Genomic DNA, 17,222 nt, shown 5'->3' with positions numbered 1-17,222 from the left:
AAGAATGACGCCCCTGGACTCCGACAGAAAAGATCTTTCGTAGGACACCCGGTGTTGTGTGACCTGCAGTTTTATACCGAACCCTGTGCCTTTATCACACATTCTTCACAGAAGTTCAGTCTGAAGTACAAACACAAGCCTCAGGATGAAGGGCTTTTAACAGAGACTCTGGAAAAGTTGGAAATGTTACAAACTGTTAAGACTCGTGGTGGTTAAATTACAGAAGGAGCCTTGTAGTGAAATAAAACTGAATCCCAGACAGAATGACGTGAGTGGTGTGGTCATTACAGTCTCTCTCCTTTAACCTGCATGGAAATGTGTTACAAGATACAGAAGACTCTCTAATCTTTAACACCACAGGTTTGATTTTCAGGGAAGTGTATTTTGGCATTAAAAGCTGCAGTAGGTTAAGAACCATGCAGGTTCTGTGAAACCCTAAACAAACATTACAGAGGAGAAATATCATTACTTTAATATGAGTGTTCAGCATCATCAGCGTGGGACTAGAACAGGATATTTCATGTACTATGTCTTTAGGAATTATTGATCCTAGTTTTTTTGTTTTATTCATTTAAACGCATTTCTTCAAGTGAACAGAAAAATGTGGTAAACAAATCATTGCAAACTGATGACATTATTGATAAGGAGGCTTGAGTCTAATGGGTAAAATACCAGAATTTTATGTTCTCTAAATCTTGGCAGGAGAGACGATTGGCCTACTTTATGCATGAATAAACTGACTGGAAAGACAAAGTGATTGTTTCTGCTTGATTTTTAATGATAAAGTTGACAAATGGACAGTTTTGTTCACAACATGAATTCAGACTTTTGTAAAAGTATAATATTAATGCATTGGTTATAATTTAACACCTTATTACTTTACAGGAAGTGTAACAGGTCATGACAGCAACAAGATAACAAATGCTAATTGATGGCTGTTTTTTGCCATCAATATCTTATATTTTGCTTTTATACTGTATTTTTCTGTAAATTGAGGATTATGGGAGCGAGACATGAGTCCATGAGAACACATTACAGAAGTATTATCTTGAAAAATTGCATCATCCACAAAAAAATCTCTTCACCTAGGTATTAAAAATACAATAAAAACTATAATTACCATAAGCATCATCAAGCTTAACCTACGGAGATGGATTGAGGTTTATCTTCTCATGCTGATAGGACAACTGTCCTTGGATTAAACCGTGAACTTTTTCGATCAATTCTGCTCATCGATTGCATGCCCGTTCCTTCACACCGCAAAGTGGATTTTGGGGTTCGAGACACGGAAGGGGGGGGAGTCACCGTGAAGAGAAAGCTGCGATCCTCTCTGCACTCTTAAACGAGGCGTGTTCAGCTGCTCGCACACGCTCGGGCTGTGACGAGGTGCCAAGAGCCAGCATCCATCCATCTGCTGAGTTCAGCCCTTTGCAGTAAAAGCCACATTATACAGCTACAGATAATGCTCCGCGCACACACACACACACTGTAGAATCCAATTATATGCATTTGCTAATCTACATTTCAACACAACGGGCTGGCAAGCGTTTTTGTTTTTAATGGCAGGAATATTACTGCTTTTGAAACATAGCTGGAGACAAGCTCATTGGATTTGAATGCTGAACAATACGGTGTAGCCACAGACACTCAATACTCTCTTTTATAAATACAATGTCTCTTTAAATCTGCCACTCACTTCATTGTCGGTGTCTGAAGCTTATTTTGGTAAATTGTGAGGTGGCAGGTATCTGATAGTACTTCTGTTTCTATCACTTATTTGAGGCGTCCTACCAGTAACACACAACTGATTATATAATCAAAGGGTGTTGCCATTCAGCGTCTGAATGAAAAAAACAACAACAACAACCAAACAAAGGTCTGGAGTAGACGACAGAATTTTATATGAGCTTGACAACCAAGTGAGACGGAGCCACAAGTGCGTCTACAGACAGAGATCTTGTATTTTCACGAGGTAAACAAAGGATTTCAAATTAGCGACACGAACCTACAAACTTGCACAATGGAACAATGTGAACAATGAAGACAGACACCCGACAAAACCTCCGAAGCTGTTAGAAAGGTGTCAGATCCTGTGAGATCAGATGAGCCTCTTCCACAAAATCAGATCAAGTCTCAAGGCTACACGGTGTTGACAGAAACATCACGGACAAAATATTGAGATAAGATTAAGATGTGGATTACAGTACCTCAAAATACAATTATTTCTTTATGACAGCACTACATTGCCATTGTCTTTTCAATTGCAACATGATTTGTCACCTAAGATAACTCGATTGCCTTGGAACAAATTCGCATCCTCTTGGGCTTCGGAAGTTGCAGCTGTCAGTTTAACAAGAAACAATACCACTAAAAAAAAGATGATATTTTCGATAGACTGAACTCAATCCACTTATTGAATATGTTTACACGAACTGCAATGGGAGATTCTACCCACTGACACTGGTTTTGACAGCTATTAGCCAGTAAGCACTGACCTCAAAGGCTGCTGTACGTCGTGTGAGAAGTCATACAGAAATCATTCGTCATTACACGACTCCCATCTACCGATCTCTGAGCTATCACTTGTCAGGACATCCCTCATTGGAAACCTTTCTACTGCTTATGGTCGGTAATATTTATTGCCTGGATGTTTATTATTTACAAAGCATGTTACACACACTCTTGCATTATTCACAGTACGGTATCTGAATATGCTGCCATGAAAACACCTCTCAGTCTCAAGACAATAAAGTAACCTTCATGTTTTACATTTCTTATATTTTGTAGCCTTAATGTTTTCCTGAACTGTCTGTTGTCTGTGTGCAAATTTGTTCCTCTTCACCTGTCCTGGTGTTCTTACACCATGTTATCACAGTGAAGCTTATTATTTATCTGCATCAATATCAAAGACAAATCTCAGCATAAAGAATTCATCATTTCACAAAACCTGCATTAACCTAAGCATGTATGAAACCCAGAAATTCATTCAACAAATATTAAAGGGTTCAGCAACCAACAACTGCAGTAAATGACTCCACATGATACATTTTAACTGTATTTCTAGGACACGCCACAGGTAACAATGCCAGACTAAGCTTAGTAGATTAATTATCTTCTCCTCTATCTGTGCTTAATGTCGAGATCTAACACGTGCACATTCTTTTTGCTGTTAAAATGAATGCTCAGCATCTTTATCGATCTCTGCTTTTAAAACAGCCTATCCATCCGCCAGAAGGGGCTCCGGGGCCTTCAGGAGAAATGTATGTCTCCATTACCACTGTGTCACCCGGCTGTCAAAGGGCAGAAGATTAATTGAGAAAAAAAAAGAAAACATAACGTGCGCCACGAGAGTCCCGGCAGGCGGGGAAAATAAATTGGAGCTCATATCTTGAACCAGTCACCGGAGTGCTGGAAGTGACAAAAACATTGGGCACATGGGACGTTGATGAAAATGGACTTGTACTTTGGATTTTATGGACAAAAACCTTCATGTATTCAGAACCAGAGGAAAAAAGCCAGACCCCTGTGTTGAGGTCTTTAACAGATGTGCATTCCAGTGACTGTATTAAACACTGATCAACAGCTGGTAGACAAAGAATCATGTAGTCACACAAAATTTCATCTTAAAGGGGACATATTATTGCTTTTTTGTGGTTTTCTGTTATTTATATACTGTTATGATGTCATATATCTATTTTAAACATGATGTAAGTCCCAAAACTTGAGGTTAACATATGAAGAAATGTTCCCTGCAAGTCAAAAGTCAGGGCTCCAACCTGCTCTGAACGCTTCTGAACAGCTGACATCGGCTCGTCGCGTTTGCCCTTAAACAGCCGTCCTCTACGTAGCCTTGATTGCTAAGGTTGTTCCACGGCTTGTTCTCATTTTTCGGATCAGATTCCGACTCGAACATGTACAGATGTGTTTGAGAAGTTGACATTTTGAGTAAAAGAACAAGAAAAAGAAGAGACTTGTGGCTGAGACGCATCTTCCGGAAGCTGGCCAATCAGAGCAGAGGGGGCTCATCGGGAGAGACAGGAGCTAAAACTGCCTGTTTCAGACAGAGGCTGAACCGAGGGGCTGCATGAAAGGACCAGTATGAGATAAATAAGAAGTTTTTTTGAACTGCAAATCATGCAAAGATATTCCAGTAGAGCCCCAGAACATCAACATAAGTAGTTAATACTTAAAGTAGTTTTTTTGGCTTCTTCAGACACAAGCAAGCGACAGAAAACTCTGATCAAAGAAGTTCAGATAAACGCTCACATCAGGTATTTAACAGTCTGCAGAAATTTATCTGAACTCAAGTAGCAGAGAGCAATACTCTCCCCTTCAGGAAGTCCCCTCATTTTACATTCACATTTGATTTGCTGTATAACACGATGTGCCAGCAGCGAATCAAAAGGACAGTAGACCTTTTAAAATGCTCCATTCAGAGGCAATCTGAGGAAAGTGAGCAAAGAAGTGGGACTACCTGAAGCAATGGAGCGAGCTATCAATAGCCAATTACTGTTAGTATGATTAATCAAGGTGAAATTACTCCCATTAACCCCTGGAGCAGAGCAGGCAAGGGAATCTGCCTTGAGGGTCACGGCCCTCATTAGTGGGATTCAGTGGATCTATACGCCCTGTCTCATGTAATTCATTGTCTTTACCGAAGAAAAACGAGGAACAAACGGAGGAATGGTTCGCGAACGGCGAGAGACACACACATGGCCTGAAGATGGGGTAAAAACGGGAGAGCAAATTAATTCTAAGCACGTCACTCGGAGATTTAACATTCAATAGCACCTGAGAATATCCTGCACACGATTTAATTAAGCCCAAAGGGTAGCAGCTTTTGTCAACAGGAACCATCCAAAAAGCCTGAAACCTATGGTACAATATACCACATTTCACATCTTAAAAAGTGGTTGAAACTTTTACCAATGTGACTGAAACCTAATTACAGTCCAATCCAAGCCAAGAGCAACAGATCAGACCGGCTCGCAGAACCATATATCAACCACTAAGCTCTAAAAGTGTGCTTATTTCACTTTTGTACTTTTTTTCCACTTCTCATACTTTCAAAGAAGCAACACTGGAGTGAGAGGACGTACAGTAAAGATCTTAGACTTTGCCTACTTTGCAATTTTTTTCTTGTCTCTGTTAGCAAAAGACTTTAAAAAAAACAACATCCAACATGAGGTGCAGGGGAAAAACAGAGTGCATCATCGTGTCGGCCCACCTGCCTACTCGTGTATCTGAAATTAAAATCCTCTCCACAGAAATGTCACATTAGCTGCTCTGTTTTAGTCACCGAGGACTCAAAGCCTGCACTTAAGAGCCAGGAAAATGTTAATTTGTGCAGCTTTTTTTTTTTAAAAAAAAAGTTCAAATGGTAGAAAAACCTGAACTCCAACCATCTCAGGAAATGCTAACAAACTAAAACATTAAATGATGAATGATGAGCAAAAAGGCCTAAATCTTTTGAAGTCATATCCATATTCAACATTCAGCCTTGCTGTCTGCAGCCCTGATGGGACTTTGAAGTGTAGCTCGGAGGAAAAAGGTTAAGCTTCATCTCATGCGATGTTAGCGCGCCGAACTGTGCTGTGAAATGATGAACGACAAGAAACTAGTCTTGTCTTTTCAATTGCAGTTAACTGACAACTGATTTTCTCCATTCCAGCATGTCAGTATAATATAGTCAGGGGCATTTATTTTGATTGACAGATACATCATTAAAATTCTGGGCACACAAATGACCCTCCTCTGTGTGTGTGTGTGTGTGTGTGTGTGTGTTCAGTTAAGCGACTGTGCAGAAAACGCAGTAATGTGTTGCAGACACTTCTCAGAGCTGCGGTCTGCATGAGAAAGAGCTGTAATGAAGTGAATCATGGAGGTAGCCAAGCTGACTCATGTAATTAAAGCTACACGGAACATAAGGAGGAGGGGTCGCCATGAGGAGAAGGGAACAAAAATGTCACATACTGTTTCTGAAAAAAAAAAAAAAGTCTCTTCTAAATCATGCAGAGAGACTTTATATGATACAGAGAGCAGGCAGAAGAAGAGGCAAAGTCAGATGAGCTTTCACTTCTTAGGAGGCCTGAGGCTGCTGCTGCTGCTGCTGCTTCTCCACAACCAGCAGAACTTCAAACAGCGCCATTCATGTCTCCTCAGCGCTGGTTAGAAGGAGACTTATCAACCTGACTCAAGACTGATTGGTGGTACAGTTACTTTGTACTGCTCAGCACCGACTAACTGCATTTACATCCACACAGTATTCTGGATAATAGCTAAAACTATTGAGGTTTTATTGTAAAATAAGCTGCTTACTGTGTTTATTCTGCTTTATTTTTGTCCTCAAATTACAGAATTCCTCCTACAGTAACCTGTAAGTTTCAACACCAACAGGTGACGTGTCCTGCAAGTCAGTGGCGGCTCAAAAAATTGGGGAGGACAGGAGGAAAACCAACATGGAATCTTACAACAAACTGCATCAAACTATATCATTGTCCCACCTGATGAAATCCAAGGGGTGGGGGGCAATTTTATATGCCAATAAAAATACTTGCTTGAGTGGTGAAAAGGCTGCTTCTTTAAAGACATTTAGCATATACATATTGTCTCTAAACAAAGAAGTGCTCATTTTAGCCATGGACTGGATCAAATGTGTAGGGCTGTAGTCTGCTGGTTGATTAGCTGGTCAATATGTTGTCGTCCAACTAAATTCTCATTGGTCGAATAATCTCTGTGTTATTTTCATAAGGAGAAAAGTGCTACATCAACAGCTTTCCAGGATCAACCCATTATTTCCTGCGGCGGGAGGGACAGACTAACAAATAACCTGTGAAGACAACGGGGGTGTTTTGAATACACCCCCGTTGTTTTCACAACTTTGAACTCGCCCAACCTAACGGAGACTGCTGGGTCTAACGGTTCCCAACGTTTACTGAACGTTTACTGAATCTGTGTCTCTCCTATAATATTATCAACGAACCTCCTCCAGACCAAAACATATTTTTAATGCCAAAAATAACGCTAAATATCGGTAGCGTAACTCCGTTTAGGAATATGACAGTGGTTAGTATGTTTGCGTAGCAAGTGGGGAAAGAGTGGCGGGAAAGTGACGGTGGATGCGAGCGGAGCAGAGGAAAAGGTTAACGGTAAGTTCTCAGTCTGGCAGTAAATGTACAGTACAGACTAAAGTGTAACAGTTAATAAATGCTAAAAAGTCACGTCTGTTGTTTCCCCAAGTGCTGCAAAAGTGAAGGGGGTTAGCTCCGAAGTTAGCAACAATAGGTTAGCCTAACCGGAGGAGGCGAAACGGAGAAATGTGAGTTCACTGTGCACCTGTCCTGTGACACCCCCCAACCCACCCGCAACTAATCAATTAGTTGAAGATTATGTACGATTTCAGTCGACCAAGATTTTCTTTGGTTGACTACAGCCCTGCAAATGTGTCATTTTACCAACAAAGTGAGATTCAAATTTATAGTACTGTTCTATTGTGACAAAAAATGTATGTTCTCATCAAAAACAGACAACATATCACATGATTTACACGTGTTTCCAATATATTTTCATAGTATAAAGACATATATAATACAAAACTCATGGTTCGGATCGTATCACGGATTTGAGTCACGGATCAGATCATTATTAGGATCAGCGGAAAAAAAGGGGGGAGACAAATAAAACTTTGTTTTCTATTTATTTTGTAACACACTTACAGCCAGAAACAGCAAGAAACTGAAATGAAAACAACATTTAAGATGTCAAATGTTTAAATGAAATAAAACATTTAAAATATTCAATGCTCAGTTATTGCAATATGAGGCATGAAACCTTCCTCTTTTAAACAGTGAATGAAACAGCCTCTGTCCACATCATCAAAACTTGATAACAAACATTCACCGTAGTTAACATTTGTTATTCTAGTTATTTTAAGCTTATTACTCAATATACGACTCAGCTTAAAACGAACTAAAGAAACTGTCAGAAGCAAGCAGCCAGACCTCCTGCACTCATTCACTAATCACACATCAACAGGTGACTGAACAACCACTCAATTAAAAACGAATGAATGAGTGAGTCCAGACAACTCACTGTAACTTCAACAAGCAAACTAACGTTACCCACAACACATATGAACTCTGCTGCATTCTTGTTAAGGAGATAAAAAGCACAAAAAAGCCACACAGAGACATTTAACCATCAGAGATGAAATTAGCGACCAAAGAGACAGAGAGAGAGAAGCTGGATCTGACTCACGTTATCTGACGTCTTCTTCTTTCTATCATGGAGATGAAGTATTCATGTCATAACGTCCATTTGTAGCTGTTGGTCATCTTGTTTGTTAGTTAACAGAACTTTGTGGCTGCTGCTTAACCAGTCTGATATCATTAGCAACAATGACAAACAAGCTAACTCTCCTGGTTGTTTCTCCGGTTGCTTCTCTCTCCAGCCTCCACGGCAGCGTCCTACTGCACAATCCAGATAATTTCTTCCGTTAGCTTAACAACAGTCCTTAACAGTCCTTCCATGGATGTATAGAGTCTTTCAGGCTGCTACAACAAGCTAACTGTTGCGTTGGCTAACGCAAGGATCTATCTACTGCTGCTACTCTGCCTTACAGTGGAGAGAATAGAAGATGAAATCTGGAAACTATCATTGGACCAACTCGATGTCAATATTACATTCTGGTTGTTGATTAGTAAGGGAAGAGCGTCATTTTATGTGTCATGGCCAATCACAGATTAGCATGAAAAAAAATGAAATACATTGAGTCCAATGTAAGAGATCCCGCCCTGCGGAGGACAGCAGGCACCCGTCCTCCTCTGTCCCCCCACTCCACCTCAACCAATTGCGCCCCCCCCCCCCCCCATATATATATATATATATATATATATTTATGTGTGTGTGTGTAATATGTGTATAATATGTATATACTGTATATAATGTTTTTGACTTTTAACATTTTTAATTAAAACTTAAAGAATGTTAATCATCATTATAGTCTTATATATAAATAAATATTAAGCATGATTAAATGCCTCACATACACAGTTTATCTTATTTAATATTCGGCAGCCATTTTGATCAAAGGCATTTTGTGTGATGTCAGAGACGTGAGGTCACAACAGAACATGACACAACATTCCGTGTTCCGTTCATCAAAGCCTCAGAATTCAGGACAAACTGTCAGATACTGAATAGTTGGATCGACATTCGCTCGTTGTATCGAAGTTATCGTGTTAAACACTTGTTTAAACGCCGTCATGAACAAAGACTCCGCAAAACCTTGTCAATCTCCAACTGTTAGGAGAAGAAGTAAGTGAGAAAAACTGGCAATCACTTATTTATACTCATTTATATCATTTATCAGTTGGCACTAATTTCTTAGATTCCTGTTGCTGAGCACTTTTTCTCACCTTGACAATGTATCTGGGATCTGAGTCTGAACTGTGTCTTGATATTAAAAAAAAAGATTATTTTATACAATTAGTGACAAAAATTCACAACAAATTAATGTTCCACTGTTTTCTCATTTGCAGAGATTAATAGCAGCCAGACACAACAATGTCCACAGGCTGCAAAGGATTGCAGGACAAGGGCCAGGAAAAGAAAGGCCAGTCCTGACAAGGAGACCCCCAAGAAGAGGAAAAGGGTCTCTAAAGCCGAACCTTGTAACGGCTCAGAAGAAGGTGTCGGTGTGAAAAGAGGGAAGAGGAAAGTCGAGGAACATGGAGAGGGACCTTTAGAGAAGAAGAAGAAGAGCTTTCACCCTCACCTGGATGACAAGGAGTCCGCGTCCTCCTCAACGGACAATCGAAGCTTATTGCAGATATTTTGGTCTTATTTGTCCAATTTATCTGTCTCTAAGTTTTTTTTCCTTTCATCCCACAACAATGGAGGTGAGATATGAAATTCCATTTTTGGTGCTCACAGCATTAACAAATTATATTTAAAAATTTAAAAAAAAAAAAAGCAACATCTCTTTGCAAAAACAGCACCCTAAATGCAATGAATAATCCACAAAACACACACAAACTGTTGGCTTTTAAGTCAAAAATCTATAATATATATATAAACAAAACTATGGATAGATGCCACTGGAGGGAAGAGAGAAATGTGTTTTTAAATGTGTCAACGTTAAAGGTGTTGGGAGGCATATTTTTTCCACTTTGGACAGAGCCAGGGTAACTCTTCCCCCTGCCTCAAATCTTTATGCTAAGCTAGGCTACCTAAATCTCAACTCCAACCTGTACTTTTTTTTAAATCATCATCAACAATCTAATATTACTCTGGGTGTTTCTCATCTGTAGAGAGCAGCAGCAGCAACCCGTTAGAGGGGTGCAGTACATCTCTGGCCCCGAGAGGTGTTAAGAGGAGAGCCACTGCTGATGGAGAAGGACCAACCAGGAAGAAGAAGAGGAGCTTGGAAGAGACCAAGGAGGACTCCACCTGCTCAGTAGAGGCCCGCAGAGGTTAGTAGATAGATTATTGAAGGCTTTAAGTAACATGAAATGAATTAATGTTCCAAACAACTGAACTAAAACAAAATGTCTCTGTTTAGCTGAGTTTGAGGCCAAATATGAAGAGGGGAACCAGCTTGGTGAAGGAGGATGTGGATCTGTGTTTGCCGGCTACCGCAAAGCAGATAATTTACCAGTGAGTGTTACATACACATTCTCATGTTTAACCTGCATTGTTTTGCTGCATTTTTTTTATGCAGGGTTAATATTTCATGTTGGTCTGAACACAGCCTGACACAGTATGTTCAGAAAGTGTTAACTAAATACCTGTTTGTGTCTTGTAGGTAGCCATTAAACACGTCGCAAACAACAAACTGTTCTGCAAAGAAGTGGTAAGTGAGCAACACCAACATTTCCTGGACTGAACTAAATGCATTATGGATGATTTATGAGTATTTACGGAGGTTCTTTCCTTTAACCTTCTATTTGTTTTGATGTTTCAGGATAAGAATGGGAAACAGCTCTCTGTGGAGGTCGCCGTGATGTTAAAACTCGGTATGACTGGATCAGCTGCGTCCCTGCTGGACTGGTATGATCTGGACGAGGAGCTCATATTGGTCCTGGAGAGACCAGTCCCCTCTGTAGACCTCTTCGACTACAATGAGGCCAACGGAGGATGCTTAAAAGAGGAGGAGGCCAAGGTAAGTAACTGGAGGATTCTGGTTAATATGTGTTTGTGTGCAAGTTAAGGCCATGTTGGCAGATCAAACACTCCCTCTCCCCTCATCTCCTCTCTCTATCTCTTCCTCAGATCATATTGAAACAGCTGCTGGACGCTACAATAGAACTTCAGGATAAAAACATCTTTCACCGAGACATCAAGACGGAAAACATCCTGATCGAGACCGGCGCTGACGTCCCTCGTGTCCGTCTCATTGACTTTGGCTTGAGCTGCTTCTTTAAGAGAAGATCGTCGTTCCGCATCTTTTACGGTATGATGTCTGGGTACTACTCCCGCTCTTCACCAATCGGTGACTTTTACATTTAAAGAAAGCCTCTCCGCCTCCTCATCACAGTCTTTATTATGTCTGTGTATTTCAGGTACCTCATCTTTCGCCCCCCCGGAGTGGTACAGTCGTCATGCCTACAGTGCCGGCCCCACAACAGTTTGGCAGCTGGGAATAGTCCTGCATGAAATACTGCACAGGAAATCATTTAGGACCAGAGAGTTCCAGGACAACAGGCCAAAAATCAGCAACAAACTGTCCAAAGGTATGAAAAACATGCTTATAGGCAAACATGACATAATTCTGTTTATTTTAGTTCACGTTTCGATGGATCGCTGAAGCTGTTGCCTTCATCTTTCTTCTCCTTCTTTCTCTCCAGAATGCCAGGATTTCTTGCAGAAATGTCTGAACAAAGTTCCTGAGCGGCGACCCACACTTGACCAACTACAGCACCACCCATGGCTCAGATAAACTGACACCACACACACACACTTACAAACATTTACAATCATCAGCCATCAATCAAGATTTGTTTTTACTTACGGCCGCTCATTACATGAATATCACTAGCACTGTTTTCTCTTCGACAGGAAGGCGGATGTGGACGAGTGCGGCTGGACCGTTTTTAATTGGAATCATCTAATTCGGCTGATTATTTTGGACATTTTACTTTAATACTTTTACTTTTTTCCCCACTTGTAGTTCCTGTAGCACCCCCAGTCATCCGAGGAGAGGGGATCTCTCTTTGAATTGCCTTTCCCGAGGTTTCTTCCCATTTTCCTTCCGGTCTCAAGATTTTGGGGAGTTTTTCCTCGTCTTCTTAGAGAGCTTGGGCTGGGTCAGGAGCTGCTGCTGATGAGCAATTAGGAGCCAACGAGCCATTATGTCATAATAATGACAAACGTAATCAGAAAGACAACAATAACGATAATAATGTCCACAATAAGTCCATGAAAATAAACATTAAAAAAAAAGAAAATGAAAGAGTTTGTGCAGTAGTTTGTGTAATGAACAGAGGAAAATCAACAACTTATACTGCTGCTGCTTTACTGCTTTTATTTATTTATTGTAACTACATCAGGAGAGGCCATGTGAAATCTCATTGTACTTGAGTATAATGACAATAAATATCATTCATCTGTTCATTTGATGTCAGCCTGTTTTCTGCTTGTTGCAGGATTATCAAAAAGACAAGTCAGAAGTGATAAATAAGAAAAAGTTTGAATAACTAGGTGAAATAACTTCTTGTCAGACAGCTCTCTATTATCGATTAAATTCAACATTCATCAGCTGAATGACTGCAGATAAACATAAATAATATTAGCACATTGAAATGTCAAATTAAACTCAGAGGATAAACCTGCTCATGAAATGAACGGTTGTGACTTTTATCTTGTGCAAAGTCAGAAGGTCACCAAAAGACATGGATTAATCCTCTGAGGACCATGAATATCCACAAAAATGCTACAAGTGATTAGTTACGCTGGGGCTGCCTTAAAGGAAAATTGGTAACACGAGTGGAAATCTTGAGGGAGTCACCAAAATTATTAGCAATCATTCTCTGGGGACCACAAGTGTCAATATTGGTAATTTGGCCAGTCAAGATATAGTATCTTGCTCTGGACTAAACTGTTGGGCCAAGTCACCAGCCAACCCACTAACCAACCAATCCAACATGACTATCCTAGACCCAGCTGGCCTTCTTCCCTTTTTAAAAACTGGACAAAAACACTCCTTACACAAGAGTATAATTCAACAGTACTAGTCAACAAACGTGTTGAGTATGTTTCCCTGACATTTCCTCTGCCATTTGAAAACTGTTTTGTTTTGACATTTTGAAACCTGTATTGTTTAAGTCTCTTTTACTTGCCAGCAATCTTCCTCCTTTGTTCGTGCATTACTGTGTTTCTTGGCACCTTACCACCTTGTAGATTTTGGAATAGTGTAAAACCACTGGTGGGATTCTGTATTGCCTCAACCGTATGTGTGTCATTATATGCATGCACAAGGTAAATAAAGTGGGGACCCACTCATAAAAACATTGTTCCATAGCGTTACTAGTGGTCAGAAACGTCAAAGGATACCTTTAAATGCGCTACTTCAGTCAGAACAGAACTACTTATGTGTCTTTGTAAATTGTTTGAGGGTGAAATATTCACACACATTTGCTGTTTTTTAATATTCTTAAGGACAATCATGTACCACATAATTTTATACTGATAATGAATTAGGTGGCAAGTCCTCCTTGATCTCTTCTATATATATGCAGTAGTTTATCTCTTAGCCAGGGCTCGTCACCTAAATTTCAACTCACTGTATTTATTTTAGGTGCAGAATTTCTTTTTTTGTTTGTTTGATTTTATCAGGTGAACTTTATAGAATCACTTAATTATCAAACATAAGTCAGTTTCCTGATGATGCCACACTGTTTCTGAAAAACAATACTATAATTTCAAACATTATGGGGAAACTTAGCTTTCTGAAAAGGCATCTGGACTGACAAGAAATTTAAAAGTCAGCTCCTTTCACTGATTAAGAGCGTGATATGTGACTGAAAGCTCTGGAAAAGCTAGTAAGTGGACCTTGAGTTGAGATTATTTTGTCACACAATATTCTAATTACTGTCTGCCTGCAGCATGGTTTTTAAAAATATACTACTTAAAATAACAAATAAAAATAACTTAAATAATCATTATGTATTCATTCTTGGGAGTTCAAGTTTTTGTTTAATATGAACAGTTCATAAAAACAACCTGTGTGTGTACACACACACACACACACACACACACATATATATACATATATATATACACACACACACATCAGTGGTGGCTGGTGACTCAAAAAATTTAGGAGGACAGGAGGAAAACCAACATGGAATCTTACAACAAACCGCATCAAACTATATCATTGTCCCACCTGATGAAATCAGAGGGGTGGGGGGCAATTTTATATGCCAATAAAACAACTTGCTTGAGTGGTGAAAAGGCTGCTTCTTTAAAGACATTTAGCATATACATAATGTCTCTAAACAAAGAAGTGCTCATTTTAGCCATGGAGTGGATCAAATGTGTAGGGCTGTAGTCTGCTGGTCGATTAGCTGGTCAATATGTTCTCGTCCGACTAAATTCTCATTGGTCGAATAATCTCCGTGTTATTTTCATAAGGAGAAAAGTGCTACATCAACAGCTTTCCAGGATCAACCCATTATTCCCTGCAGCGGGAGGGACAGACTAACAAATAACCTGTGAAAACAACGGAGGTGTATTCAAAACACCCCCGTTGTTTTCACAACTTTGAACTCGCCCAACCGAATGGAGACTGTCGGGTCTAACGGTTCCCAACGTTTACTGAACATTTACTGAATCTGTGTTTCTCCTGTAATATTATCAACGAACCTCCTCCAGGCCAAAACATATTTTTTAATGCCAAAAATAACGCTAAATATCGGTAGCGTAACTCCGTTTAGGAATAGGGCAGTGGTTAGTATGTTTGCGTAGCAAGTGGGGAAAGAGCGGCGGGAAAGTGACGGTGGATGCGAGCGGAGCAGAGGAAAAGGTTAGCGGTAAGTTCTCAGTCTGGCAGTAAATGTACAGTACAGACTAAAGTTTAACAGTTAATAGATGCTAAAAAGTCACGTCTGTTGTTTCCCCAAGTGCTGCAAAAGTGAAGGGTGTTAGCTCCTAAGTTAGCAACAATAGGTTAGCCTAACCAGAGGAGGAGAAACGGAGAAATGTGAGTTCACTATGCACTCTCTCCCGTTACACCCCCCAACCCACCCGCGACTAATCAATTAGTTGAAGATTATGTACGATTTCAGTCGACCAAGATTTTCTTTGGTTGACTACAGCCCTGCAAATGTGTCATTTTACCAACAAAGTGAAATTCAAATTTATAGTACTGTTCTGTTGTGACAAAAAATTTCTGTTCTCATCAAAAACAGACAACATATCACATGATTTACACGTGTTTCCAATATATTTTCTTAGTATACAGAAATATATAACACAAAACTCACGGTTCGGATCGAATCACGGATTTGAGTCACGGATCAGATCATTATTAGGATCAGCGGAAAAAAGGGGGGTGACAAATAAAACTTTGTTTTCCATTTATTCTGTAACACTTACAGCCAGAAACAGCAAGAAACTTTTGCCCATGGTCTTAAATGAAAACAACAATGCTCCAATGTTTAAATAAAATAAAATAAAATAAAATATATAAAATATTCAATGCTCAGTTATTGCAATATGAGGCATGAAACCTTCCTCTTTTAAACAGTGAATGAAACAGCCTCTGTCCACATCATCAAAACTTGATGATAACAAACATTCACCGCTAACGTCAGTTAGCAGCTAGATGCTAATTAGCTGCTCAGCTGCAGCACATTAAACAGCAGGTAAACATAACTCAAATGTCACATCAGAACCGAATTAGATGCTGGTTTGATCGTTGCTCTTCGAAATCCCTGTTAACGTTAGCGACATGCTGTCTGTCCATGACTTGTACTTACAGCAGTTTGTTTACTTTGTCTCAAATGAGAAATTGAATTTTGCAATTAATCCGCAGTTCATATGCCTGTTACACCAGTAGTTAACACGTGTTATTCTAGTTACTTTAAGCTTATTACTCAATATACGACTCAACTTAAAACGAACTAAAGAAACTATCAGAAGCAAGCAGCCAGACCTCCTGCACTCATTCACTAATCACACATCAACAGGTGACTGAACAACCACTCAATTAAAAACGAATGAATGAATGAGTCCAGACAACTCACTGTAACTTCAACAAGCACACTAACGTTACCCACAACACATTATATGATCTCTGCTGCATTCTTGTTAAGGAGATAAAAAACACAAAAAAGCCACACAGAGACATTTAAGCATCAGAGATGAAATTAGCAACCAAAGAGACAGAGAGAGAGAAGCTGTATCTGACTCACGTTATCTGACGTCTTCTTCTTTCTATCATGGAGATGAAGTATTCATGTCATAACGTCCATTTGTAGCTGTTGCTCATCTTGTTTGTTAGTTAACAGAACTTTGCGGCTGCTGCTTAACCAGTCTGATATCATTAGCAACAATGACAAACAAGCTAACTCTCCTGGTTGTTTCTCCGGTTGCTTCTCTCTCCAGCCTCCACGGCAGCGTCCTGCTGCACAATCCAGATAATTTCTCCCGTTAGCTTAACAACAGTCCTTAACAGTCCTTCCATGGATGTATAAAGAGTCCTTCAGGCTGCTACATCAAGCTAACTGTTGCGTTGGCTAACGCAAGGATCTATCTACTGCTGCTACTCTGCCTTACAGTGGAGAGAATTGAAGATGAAATCTGGAAACTATCATTGGACCAACTCGATGTCAACATTACATTCTGGTTGTTGATTAGTAAGGGAAGAGCGTCATTTTATGTGTCATGGCCAATCACAGATTAGCATGAAAAAAAATGAAATACATTGAGTCCAATGTAAGAGATCCCACCCTGCGGAGGACAGCAGGCACCCGTCCTCCTCTGTCCCCCACTCCACCTCCACCACTTCACACACTGCTCTTTCTCCTCCTGACCTGCAGGTGTCGCTGTTGAAGCATTTTAATAAGAATTTCAGCAACGGATTTTTTCCAAAGAAGAGAGAAAAACACTTTATAAATACTGAGATTTGGTAATGGTTTATTTCAACCAAATACTCTTTTTTATATTTTGATCTCCCTTTTGCCTCTCAAAAATAGAGGAGGATCAACCTCTTCTGCCTC

At 39.9% G+C, this 17,222-nt stretch overlaps 2 protein-coding genes across 2 annotated transcripts in view; one reads left to right on the top strand and one right to left on the bottom strand.

Moving 5' to 3' along the window:
* caln1 (calneuron 1) overlaps positions 1 to 17,222 on the bottom strand; it is a 93,097-nt gene that overhangs the window by 10,756 nt on the left and 65,119 nt on the right. The gene's annotated exons all lie outside the window — the stretch shown is intronic.
* On the top strand, positions 9,079 to 12,617 carry LOC121899429 (serine/threonine-protein kinase pim-1-like). The gene is made up of 9 exons (XM_042415248.1): positions 9,079 to 9,315; positions 9,540 to 9,899; positions 10,311 to 10,472; positions 10,562 to 10,656; positions 10,805 to 10,852; positions 10,964 to 11,161; positions 11,272 to 11,452; positions 11,562 to 11,732; positions 11,847 to 12,617. Exons 1-9 carry the CDS (start codon positions 9,264 to 9,266, stop codon positions 11,936 to 11,938), a joined length of 1,359 nt encoding a protein of 452 aa, XP_042271182.1. The 5' UTR covers positions 9,079 to 9,263; the 3' UTR covers positions 11,939 to 12,617.

The sequence above is a fragment of the Thunnus maccoyii genome, chromosome 6 (assembly GCF_910596095.1).
Source record: "Thunnus maccoyii chromosome 6, fThuMac1.1, whole genome shotgun sequence".
NCBI lineage: Eukaryota > Metazoa > Chordata > Actinopteri > Scombriformes > Scombridae > Thunnus > Thunnus maccoyii.
The sequence above is the reverse complement of the archived record's forward strand: the minus strand, read 5'-3'. Positions and strand labels throughout refer to the sequence as shown.

Bases quoted from the DNA above. Each gene is read 5' to 3' on its own strand.
- LOC121899429 (XM_042415248.1), top strand. From the start codon at position 9,264: ATGAACAAAGACTCCGCAAAACCTTGTCAATCTCCAACTGTTAGGAGA. The intron at 11,162-11,271 runs GTAAGTAACTGG...TCTCTTCCTCAG, and splicing joins TAAAAGAGGAGGAGGCCAAG to ATCATATTGAAACAGCTGCT. The intron at 11,733-11,846 runs GTATGAAAAACA...CTTTCTCTCCAG, and splicing joins CAGCAACAAACTGTCCAAAG to AATGCCAGGATTTCTTGCAG.